Raw genomic sequence first — 26,741 nt, forward strand, 5'->3', positions numbered from 1 at the left:
GTGTTAATGAAAGGTAAGAAAAACAGGAGGTGGATGGTAAGTAATCCAGGGAGCCGGGTCTTTAGTTAAAGAAACAGCGGTCTTTATCGCTATGTTCACATATATATATATATATATATATATATATATATATATATATATATATATATATATATATATATATATAATTAAAGTAAATAAATAAGTACCGACACGTTTCATGTTTATTTATTTTTAGTTATATACATAAATTATCCGCATAGTTGAGCTCTCTGAATGCCACACACACATACACATATATATCTGGATTACAAAATACAGCTTTGTGTATATTTTACGCCATGCATGAAAATAAGTCATTGATTCACCTGCTTTATCTGCACAAGTTAATGCGGCTTGTTTTCCGCGCCAGGGGAACGACTGTTTCTCAAACACGCGTCCAGCAACGTGGCCCGCAAAAGAGCTGTATAGGGCGAAATCCATTCTCCTATTCCAGTGTATAACCACGACGTGAGCGGTTGCCACGTCATTTAGAGGTGATTTCCTCGGCTTCAAGAAGCTTTTTCGCTTCGTATTGAGTGCGATCGAACGCACACGATAGTTTATCACCCCTAGCTGCTCGAGGAAGCGTGACATTCAATCAATCTTATTACATTCAGCGGGAGTCCCTGAGGAGTTGGATCAATCTATGTAGGACGATAGCTACATTTGGAAAGCACCCATAGACGTGCTTGGCTGCGCTGCATGTTAAAATGTATAAACTGAAAAAAAAGAAGTTGCTATGTACATGTACTAGTGATTTGGTTATGCAGACGGCATAGAAGAGTTCTGATTTGATAATGGAGTTAATGTTGCCATAACAACTGTCAGAAGCCTGCTACTGCCTGGTTTCAGTGGGCGGTGCACTACCATAATCAGTGTCACTATCTTCATCTTCTTATTTCTGCTTTTCAGTCAGTGCACTCGGAGACCGCTTATAGTGTCAATAGAAGTTTTCTCCTCGGGGAAAAGCCTCAGGGGGTTTTGATTTATCTTCAGTCCAGTTACCTCCAGCAACAGGTTGCTGGTAGTTTGGATTCTGGTAGGAGGGCCCTCCGGCTGTTTGGTAAGGGGTATATGGACCTGGCTGTTGGTATCCCATAGGGGCAGTGGGTGACATGTAGGGTTGAGACTGTGGTGGAAGCTGTTGTTGCTGTTGTTGGGCGGTACTTATCATTGGATAGTAGGGCTGACCCGGTACACTGCCCGGTATATAGAGAACTTGCTGAAATGACAAAACACCAATACCACAGTGTACAATGTAATACATCTCTCCTTCTCTCTCTCTCTCTCTCTCTCTCTCTCTCTCTTGGGTGTGTTTGTGTCTATTTAACTATAAAATATACTGAATGAAAAAAAATTGTAAAAATTTCAACTTAAATTAATGGTTTTATAATAAAAAGGCCAAAAATACCGTTTCTTGCTGGTCTATGGGCGAGCAGCAACAGCAGACGGAGGCGGACACGATGGCTACTATCCACTCAATGAAGCCCAGCCCTCCCGCTGCCACAAAAAACACGTACTGTAAAATATTGGCATTGGAACTGATCTGTAAATAAATGCATGGGTATCAAAATGTTACTTTCAACTGATAATTGAACGTGAAAAACCCGTGATTAAGATGCTCTGTATAATGTGGCACCCCTACCGCCATTATATTCATTGCAACAAGGGTACCCATGGTTTTAATTTTACTATCACATAACAACAGCGAAACCGATCTTTGTGTAAATTGGGGCTGTGAATGGTAGAGCATTGACCTATTTAACGTGATATAATCTTATTGAAATCCCTAAAGACTAATTATTATTTTGATGCGTCTTCAGAGTGAGGGGTATATTTTATAGTCTACCGGTACCATTGTATAGGCATGCTGGCAGTCGTCAACGGAAGCCTTTACGCATAGCTATGCATCCAAATACTGTCGAGACTATCTTTGGGGACTATGACCACCCATTTATGATTAAGCACGATAGTGCTACTGCATGTACAGGTAATGCAACAGTAGGGTGGTCATATGCCAACCAGACTCAGCTTAACACCCAGATTGGAACGTCATTAAGAATGTACGGGATAACCACGGAAACGGATAACTGAAGGATAATCCTGCTGACAAAAATGACCCCATACTATCTATGCACCATATGTGGAACGCCAGCATTCAGCAAACGTTACATAAATTTTGACTCCACCCAAAGACGCGCCAGGTGCGTCAACTAGTCCAGGGGATAAAGTACAAAATACTAAAATGTGGCTTTGATGATTTTACTATATGGTTAAGTCATTAATTGGTTGTATAATCAGTAACTTTTTGTGTAAAGAATGATTTAATGCGTTGAAATAAGAACACTGGATCACGGCATGATCCCGATATCCCTTTATCAAGTATAGTATAGTATAGTATAGTATAGTATAGTATAGTATAGTATAGTATAGTATAGTATAGTATAGTATAGTATAGTATAGTATAGTAAAGCGGGTTTTAGTTTTTGAAATTGATTAAATGATCGATATTTTGAATCTCTCGACAATTAGAGAGCTCTCGACAAATAGAAATGAAAGTATAAACAATTAGGCTACTAAGCTTAGAGGAATATGGGTTTCATTTAAAATAATGCAGATATTTGACAGATCTCAAGTGACTCTGGCTATTCAATTGCTAATAAAGGTAGAACTGTCGTTTAGTGCTCATTCCCAATGAAACTATGGGTCTACGTAAGTCGATCCAACTCCATGGGGACCCTTGCTGATTGCAGTCAGTAACAGATTAACACTCCTCCTTTTCTTTCCGACGTACTATTATAATCACCTGCTTTTCCGCCTTTCACTCAACGTCCCCAAGAAGAGGTTTATTTACTTAACGTGTGACTAACATCTTACAGAGCATTCTGAACATCGGACTAAGAGATCCGCCGACGAATATGGCCGACTACTTGGATACTTGTGTAATCCCCGCGGGGAATGTATTTAGTGTCTATAATCGGGAATAAAGCGGCAAGCTTTTAGTTGGTCAGCATATTTGATCTGCAGATCTGTTACAGTTAGTCTGCGCTGTTCTAAATGTGCCCTCTGCTATCAGGACTTCTAAATTAGAAAGCAAAATTAATATTTTTGTAAGGGACCAGTAACGCACACTGTGGTCGGAGTAAAAAAAACATGCTGTCACTTTGGGTCATACTTACTATGAAAAAAGGTGAAACAATCACTAACCCCATCGCAGTAGGACCGAAGATTATGGCAGTGAGGATTGAAAACGTCTGGAAAGAGTTCCGCTGAAAGAGAAGTGAAAGTGAAAGTAGTATACATAATATATCATAAATTTGCTTCAGTATAGAGACCTGTTTGTCCCGAGCGTAATATATCTCAACGATACAACTGCATTTGTATGTTTTCGGAGATATCTTCCGTCATGTCATAACGTCATAAGAGCTCGTTTCTGTAAAAGTTCTCCATACCCGAGGGTAGGTAATTAATTGCCTGTCATTAGGGTAGGGGGAGGGGAGGGGGGAGGTGAGGGCCGTATTGCAAGATAACTGTCTTATGTAAAGACCAGGCAAAAGAATGTGTTGCCGTGACCGTACCGTTGGAAACTCAAAAACTTTCTTGGAATGGATATGTTGTATTTCGCTGCAGAAAAACTAACTACTTCTGAAAACAAGCAAAAACTGACATAAACTTTATGGACTAAAACTGAATTAAACATAAACCAATATGGTTCGGGGAAACCAGTGTCGCTGAACTGAAATGTCAGGGCGGGAGTTCAACTTTATACCTGTACGTGTTTCATGTGACACATGAACACATCTCACTACAATACTCTGATCTACTCTCTAACTTGTAATTACTGCGCGTGTTGCAGTTACAGAATGGCAATGCCCTTATCAAAATGAAACATTTGCAGCTACGAGTTTACAGAATTTGCAAGTACAATTTTATTGCTGCTAGTTTGAAGCCATATTGCAGCACATTTAATCCAAATTCAAAATAAGGAATTAATTTGCACCAATATTGCAGGAAATTTGCTGCAAATTCGCCGCGAATTTACAGTAGACCTGATATTTTGCTAAGGGCAGGCTCTCAAAACCTATCATAACAGATGTGCTGCCTGAATAATGAGAAACAATGTTTATTGACATTCCATAGGTAGACGTTTAAATTACCACTGCTTCTTAATAAGTAACGTTCACTTTGGAAAGATTCGTCTCTCTCTCTCTCTCTTTCTCCTTCTACCTTTCTCTTTCTTAATCATTATTGCCTAGGCTTATTACTCGTGCGACTAAATTGCCAGCTACGCCCTAAATAAGTCGGTCAATCAAAGGATAAGTTAATTTATACTAAAATACTCATTTATCTATTTATTAATTTGTCTCTGTTATCACTCACCAGGCATCGTTTGTAACTTTGTCGATTTTTTGTGATGCAAGCTCCGAAAATACCGGTAAAGAAAAACTGAAAATTAAAAAAGAGACAGATATTTGTATAACATTTGTTTTAGCAAAGAAAAACCGCTATCAATCAACTAAACACTAGTCATTTTTTTCTGGGCATCAAAATTTAGGACATGTGTCCAACAGCTAAGGAGCCGAGAAGAGCAGGTATGTTATTAAATACAAGCACTATTATAAGTAAATTTTAGAAAATACGTTTTGTCTTTCATAAAATCCTGGTAGATAATCTTTTTTTCACTTGCTATGTATACCTTATATTTTTAAATTATATAATTAGTCTCGTCGGCATATCATGTAAAGTATTGGGAGGGAAGCTGGTATTATTAAAAATTAGAGAATAAAAACTTACCCAGGCACCGCACCATATCGGAGCACTGACCACGGTCAAGATGTGACCTATCTCATTATAAGTCATGTTGCGATGATAATACATGTTGGTATTGGAAGTGAAAGCGTTTTGGCCAACGGCAAAATAGTTGAGATGGAGGTCGGCCGCGCCACACCCTATTATAAGGAGTCCCAAAGCAATCTGGAATCCACCCAAACATTTGAGGGCACCGTAAGGAAAACGGTCTGGAGGCTGACCCGTCTGAAACAACTGGGTATGACTTGCGTCCATTGTGGGTCTGAAAGACAATAGATATTTCTGAACAAAAATACAGGCAGTTGTAACTGCCCGCGACATTTTATTTTATTTTATTTATTTATTTATTTCTCATTATTCATTCGAAGTACATTTTCCGTTCTTTCTCTGTTTACTCTTTCTCTTTCTCTCTTTCTCTCTCTCTCTCTCTACTAATTATAACGTTACAGGCCACCGCACTTACCTAACCGCACCGTCACATGCCTGTACCACACCCTGCACTGAACAGTTTTCATTCCACAACGTATATAAGGCCTCCTCTCTATTTCTTTTTGCTCACTTCACTTTCTTACACAGAACGATACGGGTACTCTAACGACACCATTTTTAGCACACCCAGTCGGAGGAAAAGGTAACTATTTCAACGATAACGTAAACTTCTCTGGCTTTGGGTATTTCAACGTTTCTATCTATCCTTTTATAACGATATTAGCACACTTGGTCGGGGGTAAGGCAAATTATTTCAACGCTAAAGTAACGTAAACTTCTCCGGCTTTGGGTCTTTGCAACGTTTCCGTCTATCCTTTCTCTTACACTTTCGTATGTACTTCGTGTAAATTTGTTATCAATTTTTAGGTTATTTTGTATCTAAATTTGTTTTCAGTATTTTTCGCTACAATTTTTGTTCTGTTATTTATTTTGTTTTATTTTATTTTCTTTCAGTTTTACGTTTGAATTTAATAAAATTCAACCAGTTAGAGACTTCCTTTATTTGACTGAGTGCAGCTACAGTAAAACTTTTCCTCCGACTGGGTGTGCTAAAATGGTGTCGTTAGAGTACCCGTATCGTTCTGTGTAAGAAAGTGAAGTGAGACAGAGGAAAGTGTAAGAAGGACTCAACGAAAACAGAAAGTGACAAAAAGAATGGCAGAATATTTAGAAGCAAGAAAACGTGAAAGAGAGCATATGACCAGTGCCAAACGCTCTACCGGTGATTCTGCTACAACCGAGAGTCGAGATCAGGCCGAGCCTTGCGATGGTGGGAGTCACGTTGACACTTCACAGAATACCAGCGCCGCTACACCTGCGTCGTCGCTACAGGATATGAACACTCTAGTTAAAGCTCTGACCGATTCCATGAACCTTAACAGATTGCCGATACCAGAACCCAGCGTTTTTACTGGAGATCCACTACAGTACTTAGAATGGAAGACATCCTTTCAGATGCTCATAGAACGAAAAGGTATACCCCCTGAAGAAAGGATCTTCTACTTAAAGAAGTATGTGGGATATCCAGCACGTAAAGCACTTGAAGGGTTTTTCTACGGCAACAGCCCCTCTGCGTTTCACAGCGCATGGAAAATTCTGGATGAGCGTTACGGACATCCTTTCCTAGTACAGAAAGCCTTCCGAGACAAACTAGACACGTGGCCTAAGATCCCAACCAACGACCCTGTAGCTCTGAGGGACTTCGGTGATTTTCTACAAGCCTGCCATGATGCAATTCCACACGTGCCTAATCTGCGCATTTTAAACGATTGTACAGAAAACCAGAAGCTCATCGCCAAACTACCAGAGTGGGTGACAGTGAGGTGGAACCGTGAAGTGACGCAGTGTATTGACATTACAGGTGAATACCCTCCCTTTCAGATGTTTGTGGAGTTTGTGACCAAGGAAGCCAGAATTGCCTGTAACCCGATTTCGTCGATACACGCCCTCAACGCTACGAAGACTGCTGCTGCTGCTCACAAGGTCAAAGGTAATGCCAACGTTCTTACCACTACCTCCAGTCCTCCTGTGTATGTTTGCAGTTACTGTCAGAAAGGACATTTCATTTCACAGTGTGAAAATTTTCGATCTCTGACACTTGATCACAAACGCACTTTTATTCGTGAGAACAATCTATGTTACGGGTGTTTACGTCACGGCCATCACAACAACACTTGTAAAAGGAAACTAAGATGCGAAAAATGCCAGGGAAGACATCCCACGTGTTTACATGATGACAACTTTAGGTTAGCTCGCCCACAACCTACAACAGAGTACCAGGTAGCAAATTCTCTTCAGATTGACCAAGGTAAAGATGACAGCACCTCCATGATAGTTCCGGTGTGGGTTTCCAGTAGGGAAAATCCGTCAAAGGAAATCCTGACGTATGCTCTCTTGGACACACAGAGCGACACTTCCTTTATTCTACAAGAGACGGCTACAGCATTGCAGATTACCGGACAGCCCGCACGTTTATCGTTGTCAACAATGACCGCCTCAAACACAGTTATTAACAGTTCCCGGATTTCCAGTTTACAAGTAAGAGCCTTCAACTCATCTGAAATTGTACCCATCAATGCCTGTTTCACCAGAGATTTCATACCAGCAAATCGATCTCACATTGCAGTGACGGAAACAGTTAGTAAGTGGCCACATTTACAGCAACTTAGTGCCGAGTTACCACCCCTACAGTCATGTGAGGTAGGACTTTTGATCGGGTACAACTGTCCGATGGCTCTAGCTCCCAGAAAGGTCTTAATTGGAAAAGAAAATCAGCCTTTTGCAGTCAGGACTCTGCTTGGTTGGAGCGTGGTGGGATACTCTACTCCTCCAAGTGCCAATGTCAACGTTGTCATTGCTCATCGTACAGCCGTCAAAGAACTACCTCAGTGTTCTTCAAAAGAAGTCATCAGAGTAATAGAAAAGGACTTCGCTCATGACAAAGGCAGCGTTGCTGAAATCTCCAAATCACCACGGTTGACTGGACCCTCCTTCCCTAGGCAACGGCAGGTGAACCTGGAACGTGTCACTACAGAACTACAGTTGGGAGATCCAGAGGTGAGAGCCTTTTCATTGTGTACTGATACGTCTACAATGCCTAATATCCTTGAACTCTTCACGAGATTATCTTGTTCGTGGAAAACCGTGTCTGAGATGGGGAGGATCCAACGAATTGCAAATGGTGTAAATGGAACACAGCCTCTGACTATTGAAGAAAGAGGAAAGGCAGAAAAATCTCTTGTTATGCTTACCCAACGCGATGCATTTCCAGACGCATTCAGTGCCCTCGATGCAGCTACCACGTTACTTAAGACGCATCAGCTTCACCCCCAAGATCTGGTTCTTGAAGATGGTCTTCTTCGAGACGGCGGCCGATTACGGAAAGCAGGTTTTCCAACGCCATTAAAACGTCCATCCATCCTACCAAAGAATCATCATGTTACGCGACTGATTCTTGATTATGCTCACACGGACTCCCAACACCAGGGCAGAGGTATGACTCTCAACAAGCTTCGTTCCCTTGGTTTTTGGATTGTAGGTGGCAGCAAAGTCGTCGCAAAATTCATTAGTCAGTGTGTTACTTGCAGAAAATTGAGAAGGCCGACCGAGTCCCAGAAAATGGCAGATTTACCCAAGGATCGCGTAGAACCAACGCCACCCTTCACCTACTGCGGTATAGACTGTTTTGAGCCTTTTCTCGTTAAACAGGAACGCAAAGAAATGAAAAGGTATGGACTTTTGATAACTCGTATGTGTTCACGTGCAATTCACATCGAGTTGTTAGATGACATGTCAACTGATTCTTTCATCAACGCTTTACGGTGTTTCATTGCGATTCGTGGTGCTGTTAGACAGATCCGTTCAGACCAAGGTTCCAACTTCATTGGTGCGATTAACGAATTTCAACATCGAGTGGACAGCAACAAGATAGCAACGTTTCTAACCAAAAGACAATGTGACTTCATTCTTAATGCGCCCCACGCAAGCCACACTGGAGGAGTGTATGAGAGGCAAATAAGAACTGTGAGGGAAATTCTTAATTCCGTGCTTCAATTGTGCCCAGGTAGAATGGACGATTCATCTCTCAGGACCGTTTTCTACGAGGTCATGTCGATCGTCAATAGCAGACCATTAACAGTGAGTGAAATCAATGATCCGAAAACTCTCGAACCGCTCACTCCAAATCACATTTTGACCGCCAAGGCTGATATACCGTTTCCTCCTCCAGGTAATTTCGTCAGGGAAGATCTCTTTCTACGAAAGCGCTGGAGACGCGTCCAATATTTGCTAGAACAGTTTTGGTCTAGGTGGAAAAAGGAATACATCAGTCAAATATCTCTGCGACAGAAGTGGCATGAACCTCGTCGTAATATGCAGAAAGGAGATGTTGTTTTGATCAAAGATATAGAACTTCCTCGAAACCAGTGGCCTCTGGCTCGAGTGGTGGAAGCCAATGCAGACGATGACGGACTTGTGAGAAGAGTTAAAGTCAGAACGGGTTGTTCTGGAACTTTGCGATCTTCCATTCTTGAGCGAAATGTACAAAAACTGGTATTATTGGTTGAAAATTAAAGTGTTTACATGTGTACATACATTATAGTGACATTACTACAATGACTTTATTGCAGTGACAGTGATATATTTTTGATGATAATGGACACTATTGGAACGAGTCTACATATTTGCTTAAAATGATTATATATCATTGAAAGACTGGATTCATTAAGTTTATTTGTATAACGTACATTGCTTCAATAAGGGAAAGCCAGCAGTAACCGTTTAATGGTTCATTTACATTTAATTTACTGTTTTTCTAATTGCTAGCATTCAGTGGTAATTACGTATTCATAACGTAGCAGTTAGATTTCTTTATTTACTTAAAATCATTTTGATTTTGGTGGGAGTGTAACTGCCCGCAACATTTTATTTTATTTTATTTATTTATTTATTTCTCATTATTCATTCGAAGTACATTTTCCGTTCTTTCTCTGTTTACTCTTTCTCTTTCTCTCTTTCTCTCTCTCTCTCTCTCTCTACTAATTATAACGTTACAGGCCACCGCACTTACCTAACCGCACCGTCACATGCCTGTACCACACCCTGCACTGAACAGTTTTCATTCCACAACGTATATAAGGCCTCCTCTCTATTTCTTTTTGCTCACTTCACTTTCTTACACAGAACGATACGGGTACTCTAACGACACCATTTTTAGCACACCCAGTCGGAGGAAAAGGTAACTATTTCAACGATAACGTAAACTTCTCTGGCTTTGGGTATTTCAACGTTTCTATCTATCCTTTTATAACGATATTAGCACACTTGGTCGGGGGTAAGGCAAATTATTTCAACGCTAAAGTAACGTAAACTTCTCCGGCTTTGGGTCTTTGCAACGTTTCCGTCTATCCTTTCTCTTACACTTTCGTATGTACTTCGTGTAAATTTGTTATCAATTTTTAGGTTATTTTGTATTTAAATTTGTTTTCAGTATTTTTCGCTACAATTTTTGTTCTGTTATTTATTTTGTTTTATTTTATTTTCTTTCAGTTTTACGTTTGAATTTAATAAAATTCAACCAGTTAGAGACTTCCTTTATTTGACTGAGTGCAGCTACAGCAGTACACAAGTACAAGTGATAATTCTACATATTAATATAAAAAAACATAAAATCAACAAAATAATAAAATGAGATTTACCATGAGAAATGACACCCACTCTCTTTTTGTCCACACCAAAATGTTAAATTCAACAACTGTGTAGAAGTACTACTACTAAAACACTATACCAGGCCTACCCTACTACCAGACTCGGCACATAGGGATCCTGAATTAACCGGTATATCGCACCACACTACCCGTTTTCAAGGTGTGTGTCATAACGCATTTCGGAGTATCAGTGAGAACATCGACAGGATGAGCCCACGCTAGGGTGTCACCTTGATTGGATAGTGAACGGTTGTCGTAAAATCGCTATATGCATAAATTTGAAAACCACCTAGAACAACCTTAGACTGCCACATTAATCTAATACAGTGCAAAAAAGCCCTATCAAAAGTGGTTAAAGCATTCAAACCGAATGTCGTAAAGTCCCCGTATACCCCCATAGAGACAATAAAATAGAGTACTCTAAAGTAAGAGTACAGTCTAAGGTTGTTGTAGGTGTTTTTCAAATTTATGCACTCGGTTTTAAAATCATATGGAGATTTTACGACAATCGTGTACTATCCAATCAAGCTGACAGCCGAGCGTGGATGAGCCCGCGGTCGTCCTACAAAATTTGTTCTGGGGTGTGATGCTCCGAAATTCGATCTGACGCACCTTGAAAACGGGTAGTGTGGTCCGATATACCACTTAATTCAGGATCCTTATGTGCCGAGTCTGGTAGTTTGGTAGGCCTGTATACGCTCAAGTTTTTTTTCATAGAATTGCACCTACGGCTAACTCGCAACTTAAAGCAGTAATAACTCTTCCATAGAGATTCAAAACTCCGCAAGAAATACATAGTAAACAACGCATGGAAATATATTATATTGCATTTTACCACTAAAACGGCTTTTATTGTAGTAAAACTAAAATCTCTGCATTTCAATAGGGCTTTCTGTGCCTTTCTTCCCGGTCGACAAGGCATACGTTGCCAATGACGTTGGGGTGTCACGCGGATTCTCGCGTTTATTCGAGACCAAAATAACATATGACACCATAAGAAAGCAGACACGTGATGCAATCCGCAGACGTAAGTTGCGAGTTTTTGTACAGTGCGTCGGATAACGAAAAGTTCAGAATTGCACACACTGTAGATATAAGTGCACTTTGACCAATAAGACGATTATATCTTATGAATCTTATATTATTGTTATATACTGTAGTGTTGTTGTTGTCTGCTTTTCCCGCGGTTTTAAGTAGGTCACCAGAAAATGTCGCTCGATATCGCGTGACTGTGCAATGTAGAAATTTTAACAAAAATCCAAACGTTTAGGAAAAAACACTGGACTAACTTTGAATGCAGGAATGGGGTCGTTGACCATTGGTAAGTACGGGAAAATTGCCGTTTACTCCAAGTAAATCCAATTTTTGGCCAAAACGAAGAGTTATTATGACTTTAAATAAACGACTGAAAAGTTGCTTGAATGAAATCCAACGCCGCACTGTTTGATCACCGTTGTTTTGATATCGCGACAGGCACAATGCAAAATCTAGGGTTCGAAAATAGCATGGATAGCAAGCACAGGTGTGGCAAAGCGAAAGTAATTGTGGATATCACACCTGAACTTAACGTATGGGCGGCCAAAAGGGCAAAAAATCATGTCGTCGATTCAGTTATGTTTCGTCGATTCACTGCCTTCGCCATCGATTCAGTTTCAAGTTTAAACGATCCTGTCATAAATTCACCATCTACTTTCGTCGATTCAACTGTCAAACATTTCTCATCTACGGTGTATTAAAACCAATGCTGTCACTATTTTCGTCGATCGTGTAACTATTCTCGTCGATCGTCCAACTAATCTCGTCGATCGTGTAACTATTCTCATCGATCGTCTATTCTCGTCGATCGTCTCATTGATCGATCGCCAGAGGGCGCTGCGGTAGCACATTGGCCTATCACATGACTATCAAAATGGCAGACAACAAAATGATTGCTAGTGAAATAAGAACATTTTCTCAACAATTTCAATTTTAGTTGTTAATAATAAAAAGATATTCGGTTGTAGGGACATTATTTTCTAGTTGTGCTTAACTCTGACCATGGCTGGCCGAGTTAAAAACTACCGCGTGATTGACAGACAGAAGCACGTGTTGCTACCGCTGCGCCCTCTGGCGATCGATCGATGAGATGATCGATGAGAATAGTTACACGATCGACGAGATTAGACGATCGACGAGAATAGTTACACGATCGACGAAAACAGTTTGACGATCGACGAGATTAGTTACACGATCGACGAAAATAGTGACAGCATTGGTTTTAATACACCATAGATGAGAAATGTTTGACAATTGAATTGACGAAAGTAGATGTTAAATTTATGACAGGATCGTTTAAACTTGAAACTGAATCGATGGGAAGGCAGTGAATCGACGAAACATAACTGAATCGACGACATGAATTTTTGCCCTTTTGGCCGCCCATACTTAACGTTTAAGTCTAAATATTCTCATCTTTGTCTTTCTTTATATATATATATATATATATATATATATATATATATATATATATATATATATATATATATATATATTGGATACATGTTTACACTTTCGGTATGAACATTTATGTACCCCCCCCCCTTAAAGTCAGACAAAAATGACTGTAAAGAGAGGTACATTTCGTTGGCGAGGTGTTTCACTTTGAGTCCGCCATTTTTTATTTATTATTTATTATTATTATTATTTTGTTTTTGTGTGTATAACTGATACATATTTCAAATGGTATTAAGGTGTAGTAATATACCATATATTTTGTCAATCCTACAAGGTCCATTTTACATCCTTTGCGACAGCAAAGAGCGAGTATCACCACAAACGATTCGCTCAAATGCTGTTTTGTCAAGAGTCGCCACACCAAAAGCAATTTAATTACGTGTTTTTACTTGAATAAAACTAATCGAAGAAACAATAACTGTGTAAAAAAATATGACGTTTACCTAAACTCTTCTTCCCTTGCTGACAGAGAAAGAGAAAGAGGGGGAGAGGGAGAGATGGCAAGGGACGTACTTAGCAGATATCGTCTCCTTGACTTACCTGAGTGTTTTTCAAATTAGATCGTGTAGCCGGTTTTCCTTTTCGTCTAAACCGTCTTCACCGCCTAGCCAGCCAGTCAGCGCCCTATCTTCACAGAATGGTTTCAGGTAATAAACAACACTTAAAAACTAATTCCCACTTATGAGCACACATGAATGTTGCACCACTTAGTTATAAAGCTTGTCCCTAGCCGTGCCCTCAGTATGCAGCCTGAACCGATTCATATGACATGACCTAAATCTTTGTTGAATCAATGGCTGCCGCTTCTTTGGTAAACATGACACAAGGGCAAAACTGTTTAGTCTCGATGGCTTGGAGACATGATAAAAATGTTGTTCTCCAGATTTGTATCCACTAATCAGTTAATTACATATTTCTGTTAACAGTTACATTTATTCCGAGCTCGAAAAATGGATTTTTTTGTCATCGGGGTCAATGTTTTTCAATACTAAGCCCGCGGTATGGACTAAACATAATGCAGGGCGCGCATTGTATTGAACAATGGCTTTTACAGGCTAAAGAAAGAAATGCACTTGCAGCATTCCTAAGTGCCGTTATAGGGGTAAGGGTATAATTGCAAAGTCAAATTGGAGAAAAATCTTGTAAGCTGCTGTGGTATCAGTGGCACAATACCTACGCGTGCCACTTTTTTTAATGGGACCGACATATGTTACAGTTATCGTTAACATTTTGCATTTAATTCATTTCGTTCAATAAGGCTCCTATAAAAGCATTGTATGCTTTTAACACTTAGGGCGTGTTAACGAAAGTTAAGAAAAACAGGAGATGAGGTGGTTTGGTAAGCTTCAACTATATTTTTTTTTTTTTTTTTTTTTTTTGAGGAATTACATGTGGAAGGGGGGGGGCAGTATGGTTATTTACATTTTACCTGGGGTAATTGTTGCTACCAAAGTATTTTTCCAATTAAATAAAAATGCAAAGAAAACTCTGATGACCTCAAATTAAGGGCTAATCCCGCTTGTTCACCACACCATTAGGTTTATAGGGTGAAAAAAATAAACCATTCTTATAAGATGTATTGCTTCTACCCCTTACATGTGCGTCCCGTGATCGGATGTTTTGATTCTGAAATGTTTCAATGAAGCAAGAAATCAACAGAATATCCGAATTCTTGTCAGTGTTTCGTATGTTCACGAATGGTTACCCCCCTTCCCCCTCCCCCCCTCCCCAGCCCAGTACGTATATTTGAAATATTAGCAAGCTTAAGGCTACCTTTTAACGAAGTCCAAAATAGAAGACTATATGTATTATCTGCAACTGTATCACATAACTTCCTTAGAAATATGGCAAGCTATTACACTTGTTTTCAATTTATTATATTTTATTGAAGGAATGGGTATAAAACAAAAACATATATGTCTTTCCCTATGTTTCATTACTTTGTTTGCGTCTTTCTCTTTTTTCTTGGAAATAAGAACATATGATTAAAGGGTGCTTTCCCAGAGATTTAGATCGATCTAAAGATTAAGTTTTAGATCGACCTAACTCCCTGGGGGTTCACGCTAAATTTCAGTCAGCCGAGCGGGCACCATAGTTAATTACCCCCTTACAGCTTTTAGTTGGCGGGACAGACGCTTAAGCCGGCCAAGCTGACAGTAATCTAGTGAGACTCCCCACAGGGATAGATCGATCTTAAAATCTATGGAAATGAGGTGAAAAACACTGTTCCAAGTTACTTTTTGTGCTTCCAAGGGTCCGCTGAACAGTATTTTGCTCTCTAATTAAATAGTTTTGAAAATTCAAATTCAGCTTTTAAAAGCGTTTATTAGACTTTGATGAGTTGCTTAATAATGCAAGGATCTGTGTTTTTATTATATGGAATCGAGTTTTGATTGTTCAGGGGCGGATCCAGAGATATATTCTGACAGTCTTCCAAATTATCTTTATTAATCTATCCTCCATTTTTGACCGTCTTCCAACAGAAAAAAATTAGATACCCGTCAATGTAAACTTGAAAATCTGACCGTCTTCCAGAAGACCCAGAAGACGGCCTAGATCCGCCCCTGTTGTTGTTCGACTGTTGACCTCGTAAGTGTACACTTATTGAGACCGTATGAGAGCCATTGGATTAGACTACTTTCCCGTACAAATTTGCCCCTTCCATGGTGTCGCCTGTAAGGAACAGCAAATGATTTATAACCATTTCATTTTTGCTAATAGCACCATTTTTGTCGGAATCCATTTCAGAGAAAATTTCTGCAGAAAACGTAGCGTGGAAAATCTTGAGAAAATCGGCATACTCTTTTGCCCCAAGAGCGTCATCCCCGTTTTCATCTACCACCTCAAAGAACGTAAGAGTCCATTGGTCTTCAATGTCCAGATTATGTCGATCAACCATTTTTTCAATGATTCCGGCTTTGTTTTTGATCATACCTTTTGCGGTAACGCTTTCTAAGTTATCGTCGTTCATAATCTCTTTCCACCACTTGTCCCATGCGGTCTGCAAATAAGCTCTCATTTTTTCTTCCTTCTCGGCAGACTTCGTTATTGCTCTTACTCTTGCTGCCATCATATTTACGTATTCGTTTTTATCCAGCTTTCCATCTCCGTTTATGTCCAAGTTGGCTATGACAAATCTCCATTTGGCAGTCCAAATATCACTTGGTGTCTCTTCTTGTACCTGTAAGAGAAACATGCAATCATCATCTTATGATTAAGGTTCTATCAATTTTCACCGTTATTAATGTCCCCATGTTATTTTATCTATTATAATGATATAATATTTTTTTTTTTGTGTGTGTGTGTGTGTGTGTGTGTGTGTGTGTTTATGTGCCTTGCTAGTCGGTGCTCAGAGCATCACTGTTTACTGCCCGTGGCTTTCTCACATATGAGACAGAATTATAGTGTGTAGTTCTGTAGCGAGCAGTACTGTTTTATGGATCTTATTAGTATTTACTATTGAATTATAAACATGAACCTGAACTGCTAACACTGACCTTCCAATTCAACATTAGTTTAGCCAAATTGGATGTTTTTGTAACGCCAAACAACAAAAAATGACAAACTTGTTTTTTTTTTTCATGCCTTATCCGAGAAATATTTCATTACATAAAGAAAAAACTTTGGTAAGTCATCACATGTAATTTTTATACCTTTTTATCCCGTATAACCAGTGTGGAACCACTCGCCAACATGGCAACGGAAACGGTTATCAATAGACTGCAGAACATCTTGATTGGGTGCAAGTCTTCTTACAGAGGTTATATTCCAAGATCTGAAAGATATCAATTGAACCCCTCGTTATGGTCGCTCACAAAACCATCTCACATTCTCCAATTAATATAATTAATCAGCGGGCCTATATACAGCAGTTCATTGGTGAGTCTGAGGAGGCGTTTCAACACATTTACGTTGCTCAAGGCACCTGATCACACCGTCAGTTGGACCAATATGGACATCTTGGACCGTGAGCCCCTTGGTTCAACCGAAGGGTGTAGGGGCCGTCTACATTAGGGCCCAGAGATCTTCACTGACTGCGGAAGGCGCAACCTGTCTCACATCAGGGACAGTGTTATACCCGCACGAAAATGCAGTAGTATCGAAGTAGCAAAAAAGCATTAACGCAGTAGTGGTGTGGAGCATATTTGCAGTAGAAATGCAGCATAGCCTACTGCAATTCTACTCCAAAAAGTACATAGGTTTGTACAGAGAGGAGCATTAATGCAGTAGATTAGCAGCATGATAGAAGCATGTTTCAAATATGCTAATTAGCTCCCAAATCGAAGCAGATTTGAAGCATGTTTGCAGTATGATTGCAGTAGTCTACTGCACTGGAGTATCTACTGCGATTTCTTGCGGGTAGCGTGTAGTTCTGTAGCGAGTTGTACTGTTTTATGGATCGTATTAGTATTTATTAATTATTTATAAGTACATTACTTTTATCCACAAACGCAAAGAACAAAAAGGTGATTTACCTTGGCTGTCCCAAACAATCGTATGTATTCTACCGACTTCGTTGATCAGCAAAGGAATAAGAGAAAACTACGCAATAATTATTTTATGTTGGAAAAGCTTTCCCATCCCATGGTGGTAATTAGCATGATAAAGACGCCAGGTGATGATCAGACGTTGCGTGTTGTTCGGTTTTTGTAACAAATATATCTACATCCTTTTCAAATCATTTTAACATGTTTGTGTATGTGATAATACATCCATTTCGAAATATTTGATATGCTACATTATTTGAACAGGTATTATGATTTCTGAATATAAGATTTAAGGAAAACTGGTCTGTTTACTAACTGGGCTCCCACAAGTCCATATACTTCTATACAAAAGACAAGTGAGAGTGCTAATACTACTTTTTTAAAATCTCAGTCAAAATTTCTTTGAAATCGTGGTCACCATTGTGGATAAATAGCACCAGGTCTACACGTGCGTATATTACTGTCTGTCTGTCTTTCTGCCTGTCTGTCTGTCTACGTATGTCTGTTAAATAATGTAGAATGTATGAAATGTGTTACTCAAGTTAGCACTTACAAAAAGGCCATAAACACTCACTCGCGCGCACTGCGCACTTACACTCACACAGACAAACATGCATACAACAATATGTTTGCATGCATTCTTCTTGATATAAACATTAAGTTCCATTATATAAGTTGGAGAAGAAAACCAATATATGAATCTGATCGGCATCTATGTTTTAAACCGGTGTATTAGTAATCCAAGTCCCCCAGCAACCGAGGTCCGTAGTGCCGTAGTCCGTAGGACCTCGGTTCCTGGAAATGGTTGTCAGTAGGACTAACATTACTTGGGAATAGTAGTCCTACAGGACTTAGGTTCCTGGCTCATAATTAGAGTAGGTAGGACTTGTATTACTGGTGGACTTTTATTCCTGTTACACCTATGACAGTAATGTTAGTCCGGCCTTTTGAAAGTCCTATCCTAATGCAATAATACGATTAAAGCAATAATAACTCTTCGTTTTGGCCAAAAAATGAATTTTCCTGGAGTAAACAATAATTTTCCCATACTTACCAATGGTTAATGAATCCATTTTTACATTCAAAGTTAGTCCCTGGTTTTTTTCTAAAAAGTTTGGTTTTTTGTTAAAATCTCTTAAGAGATTTTAACAGAGTATAGGCATCAATGGAGGTCACGTGGTCTAAAGACAAGTTCAAATATCAGAATAAAAGCTATAACTGCTGTTTTTGTGGTAAAACAGAATATATTATATTTCTATGAGTTATTCACAAGGTTTTTATTGTGAAATATAGATCTCATACGAAGAGTTATTATCCCTTTAAATAATTATAATTATAAATTATATGAAAATCCTTCTGATGAGCCATATATAAGACAAAAAATGTGGAGTCCTCAATTTCAGCTCGTCTGTGTAGTGGTTAGCGTATAATACCATAAGGTAAGTATTCATGGAACTCCCTGCTACCCTGTACATGCTTGGGTTCGAGACTTACCTTTGACATGACCTCACCTCCTACGCCCACCTAGGATAACTTGTTGTAGGTTACTGTTTGTTGGTGTTTTTAATGTATAATATTCTTGATTATTACACTTACAACTGTTTTTTGTTTTGTATTTAATCTCAAAGCGCAAAAATACCAAAGGAATATTACAGAACATTATATATGATTTGTTTTAAATCCTCTATCCAAGAGCAAATTTCCATTGAGTCTGGGGTTATTTTTCAATTTCTGCGATTGTAAACCGAAAAATTAATCCCGTGTTTTGTGTTAAGCCTACGATTTTTGGGTGTTACGGAGGCCGTGGAGGTCGTTGAGATAGAGGAAAGTCTGCCTTGCGAGTCGCAAGAGCCACATGAGATGTCCTTTCAAGCAGGGACGCTAAATAAAGCAAACGTTTAATATATCTTTAAATCTAGTATATCTCTTTATCTATTTATTCATGTCATATCTCAGTGTAAACTATATAGGACATGCGTTACTAAAATGTTAGGAACGCACGTCCCATTAGGACGTGCATTACTACACGTAGAGCTTGCATTACTTAGGAGCATTCGTCCTACCGACACTGAATCCTAGTAACGTATGCCCTAGGACTTCCATTCCCAGCAATGCATGCCCCAGCAATACTTGCATTCAGGGCGGACTTTCGTTACTAGGACGTGCGCTCCTGCCACACCGGCAGTCTGCCCGCATTGTATGATGCAGCAAAACAGCCGTGCAAAAAAGCTGTGTCTGTATTAGCAGTATTACTACATACATAACCGACTGTTATTACTACCCGCATTGTAAAATAGACTAAAACACATGTCGCGGATAGTTATATATCACTAATATATTTTTTTCATCCTGCAGTTGTCTTCACTCTGAACGAAACAAATCTAGGGGACCATTCCCAGACCCTATCGTGCTAACCGTGGTTCGATCTATATCCAAGAGGATTCTCGCTAAATTGCAATAAACTCAAGCCGCTTAAACTGAAAGCAATTCAGCTCTGTTAGATCGATCTAGGTATGGGAACCCAGTCTAGGTTATAAAAACCCATCCACCCAATAGCTCACGTATCATTTATAACCTTGACTACTTCATATGCACTCGTTTTTTGCCAACTGAGTCCCATAACACGTCCAAATGTTTGAAATAATGTATGGCACACATATTTAATCTGATATATAGCATAATTTTATATGATGCAGCAGCGTAAAATATAACATTTCATTATTATGTTCCCAATTATTATTCTATTCCCAACAGAGAAATATTTGTTTGTTTTCTAAAACTATATTTCCATTTGTTAGCTTTCTAAAAGTATATTTCACCTGTTAGCTTTGCAAAAAGTAGTCAAGGTACCTTTATTTCTACTTCAATATATTCTACAGATTTAAGCCAAGTGCAAATTGTAAGTGTACCCCATGGGTCTTCTATTACACTTAACAATAATAAAGATGGAAAAAGTAGTACATGCTTTGATTTACCTTAATGTTCCAAATTCCTGTGTTTCTTTCCGATTATGTTGTACGGCTCACAGATGTGTGGAGTGTTGTAGAATATATGTTTGAGATGTTGGCGAAACGCTACCATGGATGTCATTAGCATAATAAAATAAACCAATGTTAAAAAGCCTATGCCTTTTGTTTGTTTTTATACTAATATAGTACGGATTCTCATGCAAAACACCACAAATGGTTTCTATACGTGACATTGGTGTCAGACGGAGATGCATGGAGGTGATATATAAAATAATAATGAAAAATCAGCCATAGGCTTTCACGGGCCAATTGGAATGCGAACATCATACAAAAATTTTATAATTAACTTGCGGTTATACCCGTATATATAAATAGTATATATAAAAAGTGTAACACAGGGGCGGAACCAGGATTATTAGAAGGGGGATTCGGAACGACAGGCCTCGGATGCGAAGCCGACCATCGCCCCCTTGGTGTGCGGTTTGGGGCCTGCTCAACGGACCCGACAAAAAATGGTTTTTTGGAGAGCAAACAGTACCATTTGGTACGGTTTAGAACCATGGTTTAGCTAGTCAAAATTCTTATTTCAAAAGGGGAATATTGGTGTAATATATTTTTCAGAAATCGAAGGGGGGGTCAGGACCCCCTTGACCCGCCCTCTTATTCCGCCACTGTGTTTAACATGCACAATATCGAAGACATCAGGCTTTCTAAAGAGATAACCCCCTTTCATATTAGGCCGAAAAGTCAAATGGCAGGCATAGATCTCAGAACAATTGCAATAACCCCCCGTTTGTACGTAGCATGGAATTTATTATATTTCTTTGAATTATTAACGGCATATTTATAGTTGATTTTTGAATCTGATATGAAGATGTGTTATCGCTTTAGTTCAATAAATGTTCTTATTTACCATATGGTACTAAAACTTCCTTTATGTCTTCTTCCAACAAGGTAGATCAGTACAGAAAAAAATGTCATTCTTGCCAATTTAACTTGGCAGACAAATGTAGCCATATCATGAGAGTGATTATAATTATGAGTGTCGATCATCCAATGTACAATCAAGTTTGGCTCTTGCAAAATTTTTTTTTGTTTCCACCAGTAAAACAACGCACATAACCATATGTTTACCCGCATTGTACACGCACAGAAAAAGCCATGTACTCTGCAATAACGGATTTTAATATACCGGTTATTAGGTCCCCGACATGAACGGTAAAGTTCATGATGTACACGAACTCGTGTTTGACAACCCGACTAGAAGCTCGGAGTTTGTTTTACATTAAGATTGATTTTGGCTTTACCCATGTTATTAAAGAGTACAATGGGATCAGAGGCGGTTCACAACAGACGGGTTTTACTTTTAGCGAGACCATAAGAGGAGAGAATAAAAAAAATACATTCAGATGTTTAATTACTGGTGCGACTACAGCTATGGACATTTTAAGTAAAACATATTTGGCAAATAATTCCGCCAAGGAGATACCGTTTTTCTACCGAACACGGTTAACAGGTGGTATGTCGTGCTTTAATACCGGAAAAGCTACATAATCAAAACTAGTTGGATCGTATTCATTGATACGCCTGTTCTGTACTTTCCTAGTAAGATGACTTCGGATGCTTTTCTTTTCATTTGGTTTTGCATTGAGATAACATTTGGATTCACATTTGACGTTATAGAGCACGATGACGTCCACAGCTGTTCACACCTCGGCAGTTTTAGTATTGAGTAGTCTTTACTCTTTCAAATGTCGACTGCAGACTTGCCTCGGGTACTGTATGAACATATAAACAGTCTTGAGAAGCAAGGGCCCAAGACAGGAAAGGACGGAAATAAAAAGAATAAAACGTGTGCCTGATAAAAGGACTTTTGTAAAAAATCAAAAGTTTGCTCTCTGATAATCCCTCCAAGAAAATAGCACATTTTGATGAAATGCAAACCATGCGGAGTTAGTTATAGCTCAATTTAAGTTCAAGCTCTGTGGCACCAATATAAGGACTTTAAACTGAAGAGAAAGGAAATATAATTGTCGAACGCAGATGTAAACTTTCTAAAGTATACCGTAGTTTTATGCAAAAGGTAATTTGCTAAGTCCCACGAGAGCCCTCATTCGTTCTCGTCTCGTGACATCAAGATTCGGGGGCCAGGTCGTTGTCGTGATGGACAGACGTGCCTCATCCGGGACTCGAACCTGTGACTTTGCGTTACCAAGGTTGATGACGCTTTGAATGTCTCATTTGCATCCATGCACGCTACCTACTGCTCCGTGACTGACCCGCCCAACCTCCGTACGTGCGAGTTTCCTCTTATAGTAACCGATCGAACCAGCGTCCGAGAGTCTGCCTGTACGCAAGTCAGCAGAGTTACCACGCAACCACGACAGCTCGGTTGGTACGAAATGATCAGATGGAAACTTTCAACCTCGTCACGGAGAGCGCCAGATTGGGTGTACATGTGTAGACCTGCTGTCGCAAACGATAATCTGGGTGCCGCATTTCAGCCCAAGCATCCCCAGTCCCCGACATGAACGGTAAAGTTCATGATGTACACGAAGTCGTGTTTGACAACCCGACTAGAAGCTCGGATTTTGTTTTATATTAAAATTGCTTTTGGCTTTACCCATGTTATTAAAGAGTACAATGGGAACAGAGGCGGTTCACAACAGGCGGGTTTTACTGTTAGCGAGACCCTAAGAGGAGAGAATAAAAAAAAATACATTCGCTTTAATACCGGAAAAGCTACAGAATCAAAACTAGTTGGATCGTACTCATTGATACGCCTGCTCTGTACGTTCCTAGTAAGATATGACTTCGTCTGCTTTTATTTTCATTTGGTTTTGCATTGAGATAACGTTTGGATTCACCTTTGACGTTGTAGAGCACGATGACGTCCACAAATGTTCACACCTCGGCAGTTTTAGTATTGAGTAGTCTTTACTCTTTCAAATGTCGACTGCTGACTTGCCTCGGGAACTGTATGAACATATGAACAGTCTTGAGAAGCAAGGGCCCAAGACAGGAAAGGACGAGAATAAAAAGACAAAACGTGTGCCTGATAAAAGGACTTTTGTAAAAAAATCAAAAGTTTGCTCTGTGATAATCCCTCCAAGAAGATAGCACATTTTGATGAAATGCAAGCCATGCGGAGTTAGTTATAGCTCAATTTAAGTTCAAGCTCTGTGGCACCAATATAAGGACTTTAAACTGAAGAGAAAGGAAATATAATTGTCGAACGCAGATGTAAACTTTCTAAAGTATACCGTAGTTTTATGCAAAAGGTAATTTGCTAAGTCCCACGAGAGCCCTCATTCGTTCTCGTCTCGTGACATCAAGATTCGGGGGCCAGGTCGTTGTCGTGATGGACAGACGTGCCTCATCCGGGACTCGATCCCGTGACTTTGCGTTACCAAGGTTGAAGACGCTTTGAATGTCTCATTTGCATCCATGCACGCTACCTACTGCTCCGTGACTGGCCCGCCCACCCTCCGTACGTGCGAGTTTCCTCTCATAGTAACCGATGGCAATTTTTAAAAATTAATTCTGGCAAAATAAATGACACAGTAGCTACTGTGACTCGAACCAGCGTCCGAGAGTCTGCCTGTACGCAAGTCAGCAGAGTTACCACGCAGCCACGACAGCTCGGTTGGTACGAAATGATCAGATGGAAACTTTCAACCTCGTCACAGAGAGCGCCAGATTGGGTGTACATGTGTAGACCTGCTGTCGCAAACGATAATCCGGGTGCCGCATTTCAGCCCAGGCATCCCCAGTCCCCGACATGAACGGTAAAGTTCATGATGTACACGAAGTCGTGTTTGACAACCCGACTCGAAGCTCGGAGTTTGTTTTATATTAAGATTGCTTTTGGCTTTACCCATGTTATTTAAGAGTACAATGGGATCAGAGGCGGTTCACAACAGGCGGGTTTTACTTTTAGCGAGACCATAAGAGGAGAGAATAAAAAAAAAAATACATTCAGATGTTTAAATACTGGTGGGATTGCAGCCATGGACATTTTGAGTAAAACATATTTGGCAAATAATTCCGCCGAGGAGATACCGTTTTGCTACCGAAAACGGTTAACAGGTGGTATGACGTGCTTTAATACCGGAAAAGCTACAGAATCAAAACTAGTTGGATCGTATTCATTGATACGCCTGCTCTGTACGTTCCTAGTAAGATGACTTCGGATGCTTTTATTTTCATTTGGTTTTGCATTGAGATAACGTTTGGATTCACCTTTGACGTTGTAGAGCACGTTTTATGTCCACAGCTGTTCACACCTCGTTAGTTTTAGTATTGACTAGTCTTTACTTTTTCAAATGTCGACTGCTGACTTGCCTCGGGTACTGTATGAACATATGAACAGTCTTGAGAAGCAAGGGCCCAAGACAGGAAAGGACGAGAATAAAAAGACAAAACGTGTGCCTGATAAAAGGACTTTTGTAAAAAAATCAAAAGTTTGCTCTGTGATAATCCCTCCAAGAAGATAGCACAATTTGATGAAATGCAAGCAATGCGGAGTTAGTTATAGCTCAATTTAAGTTCAAGCTCTGCGGCACCAATATAAGGACTTTAAACTGAAGAGAAAGGAAATATAATTGTCGAACGAAGATGTAAACTTTCTAAAGTATACCGTAGTTTTATGCAAAAGGTAATTTGCTAAGTCCCACGAGAGCCCTCTTTCGTTCTCGTCTCGTGACAAACCGATTCGGGGGCCAGATTGTTGTCGTGATGGACTGACGTGCCTCATCCGGGACTCGAACCCGTGACTTTGCGTTACCAAGGTTGATGACGCTTTGAGTGTCTCATTTGCATCCATGCACGCTACCGACTGCTCCGTGACTGACCCGCCCACCCTCCGTACGTGCTAGTTTCCTCTTATAGTAACCGATCGCAATTTTTAAAAATTAATTCTGCAAAAATAAACGACACAGTAGCTACTGTATCTCGAACCAGCGTCCGAGAGTCTGCCTGTACGCAAGTTAGCAGAGTTACCACGCAGCCAGCGTTGGATCGAAATGATCAGATACATTATTTGTCCATCAAATAGTATTTCTATTTTGATGACAGCTGTTTTGGCGTGATAGTGCTACATATACCTGGTCCCGAATCAAAATCAATGACAAATAAGTATTGTGCATGAGTAATATATGTTGATGCGATTTACAAGCATCAATAGACCATACATAACAGAAAAAATATAAAAAGGTTATAAAACTTCAAAAAGATGTGATATCCTGTGCATATTATATTTTAAGTGTTTAACAATAAAACTACATATTATGTTTAATATTATGAAAATAAACACAACTTCAGAGCAATTGAATCTATCATGTATTTTATATTAGCAGTAAAATAAAATTTAGTTTTATTTTGAAAGTCGAGACCTCGAGGTAATGCACAAAGCTCACTTGGTGGAGAACTGTGTGCAACAAGGATTGCACTACTTTTCCGTAAATATTCGCCCCCTCCATATTGTTACTTCCCTTTCCCATGAAAAACCATTTATAATTATTTCACTTTTGCTTGCAGTGCCATTGCCATCACCATGTATTTCACATTGAATATCTCTAAAATCTAAGAATTCTACAGTTAATCCGTCCGAACCTGGACTTTTATCATTTCTCATTTTAGTGAAGAATATCCTGGCTTCAACATTACTTATTAGGTCTTCTACTGTAAGCTTTCCCTCTCATCTGTAGTCAGTTTTGGTACATTAAGGTCTTTCAATTTTATTTGCCAATCAATATCAGCGTACTTTTTATTTTCTGAGTACAATTATTCGTAAAACTTTTGTTTCCTTTAATATTTCATTCTGTTCAGTAATTTATTTATTTTCACCAACCTGTAGTCGCGGAATAATTTTATCTGTAAATCTTCTTTTTTCAAGGCTGAAAAAATATTTTGTGGGTTTTTCTCCCTCAGTCAACCATTTTTCGCGCGATCTAATAATACTACCTTTTAACCTAGCTTGCACTTCTCATCTCAACTAACTTATGTTTTTTTCTTTCTAATTCCAGTTGAAGACGGGCATCACGATTTTCAAAATCTCCTGTTTATTGCTATATTTCTTCCACAACCCCTTTCTTTTTCTTCTTAAAACATGCATACGAAATAGTCGTTCCTCTTAAACGTCAAAGCAAAAGTTTCAGCAACATCTGGTCATTCAACGTAAAATGTAATTCCTGGTCAGGAATGTTGTCAATATTTTCAAGATTATACAATGCAATGTGTATTTTAAAAAATCTCGTATGGATTTGTTA

The 26,741-nt window shown here is 39.3% G+C and overlaps 3 protein-coding genes across 3 annotated transcripts; 1 reads left to right on the forward strand and 2 right to left on the reverse strand.

Annotated features, from left to right (window-relative positions):
• Positions 1-197: 197 nt before the first annotated feature.
• On the reverse strand, positions 198-13,770 carry LOC147760433 (uncharacterized). Its single transcript, XM_087018746.1, has 6 exons — positions 13,557-13,770; positions 4,816-5,092; positions 4,402-4,467; positions 3,201-3,290; positions 1,433-1,567; positions 198-1,243 (listed from the first exon to the last, which is right to left on the reverse strand). The coding sequence occupies exons 2-6, from the start codon at positions 5,083-5,085 to the stop codon at positions 962-964; spliced, it is 843 nt and encodes a 280-aa protein (XP_086874872.1). The 5' UTR covers positions 5,086-5,092; positions 13,557-13,770; the 3' UTR covers positions 198-961.
• LOC147760434 (uncharacterized) lies at positions 5,974-9,390 on the forward strand. Its single transcript, XM_087018773.1, has one exon. It carries the CDS (start codon positions 5,974-5,976, stop codon positions 9,388-9,390), a length of 3,417 nt encoding a protein of 1,138 aa, XP_086874899.1.
• A 1,875-nt stretch (positions 13,771-15,645) lies between the features above and the next one.
• LOC147760435 (uncharacterized) lies at positions 15,646-16,711 on the reverse strand. Its single transcript, XM_087018774.1, has 2 exons — positions 16,670-16,711; positions 15,646-16,197 (listed from the first exon to the last, which is right to left on the reverse strand). Exons 1-2 carry the CDS (start codon positions 16,709-16,711, stop codon positions 15,646-15,648), a joined length of 594 nt encoding a protein of 197 aa, XP_086874900.1.
• Positions 16,712-26,741: the final 10,030 nt, after the last annotated feature.

Source organism: Lingula anatina, chromosome 8, assembly GCF_051362555.1.
Source record: "Lingula anatina isolate TDL-2025a chromosome 8, LinAna3.0, whole genome shotgun sequence".
NCBI classification, from domain to species: domain Eukaryota; kingdom Metazoa; phylum Brachiopoda; class Lingulata; order Lingulida; family Lingulidae; genus Lingula; species Lingula anatina.

Excerpts from the sequence above, each read along its gene's own strand:
- LOC147760433 (XM_087018746.1), bottom strand. The coding sequence starts at position 5,085 with ATGGACGCAAGTCATACCCAGTTGTTTCAGACGGGTCAGCCTCCAGAC. Across the intron at positions 4,468-4,815 it reads CGATATGGTGCGGTGCCTGG|TTTTTCTTTACCGGTATTTT; the intron begins GTAAGTTTTTAT and ends TTTAATTTTCAG. Across the intron at positions 1,568-3,200 it reads TTGTTTCACCTTTTTTCATA|ATCAGTTCCAATGCCAATAT; the intron begins GTAAGTATGACC and ends ATTTATTTACAG.
- LOC147760435 (XM_087018774.1), bottom strand. The coding sequence starts at position 16,711 with ATGTTGGCGAGTGGTTCCACACTGGTTATACGGGATAAAAAG. Across the intron at positions 16,198-16,669 it reads TGGTTATACGGGATAAAAAG|GTACAAGAAGAGACACCAAG; the intron begins GTATAAAAATTA and ends TTTCTCTTACAG.
- LOC147760434 (XM_087018773.1), top strand. The coding sequence starts at position 5,974 with ATGGCAGAATATTTAGAAGCAAGAAAACGTGAAAGAGAGCATATGACC.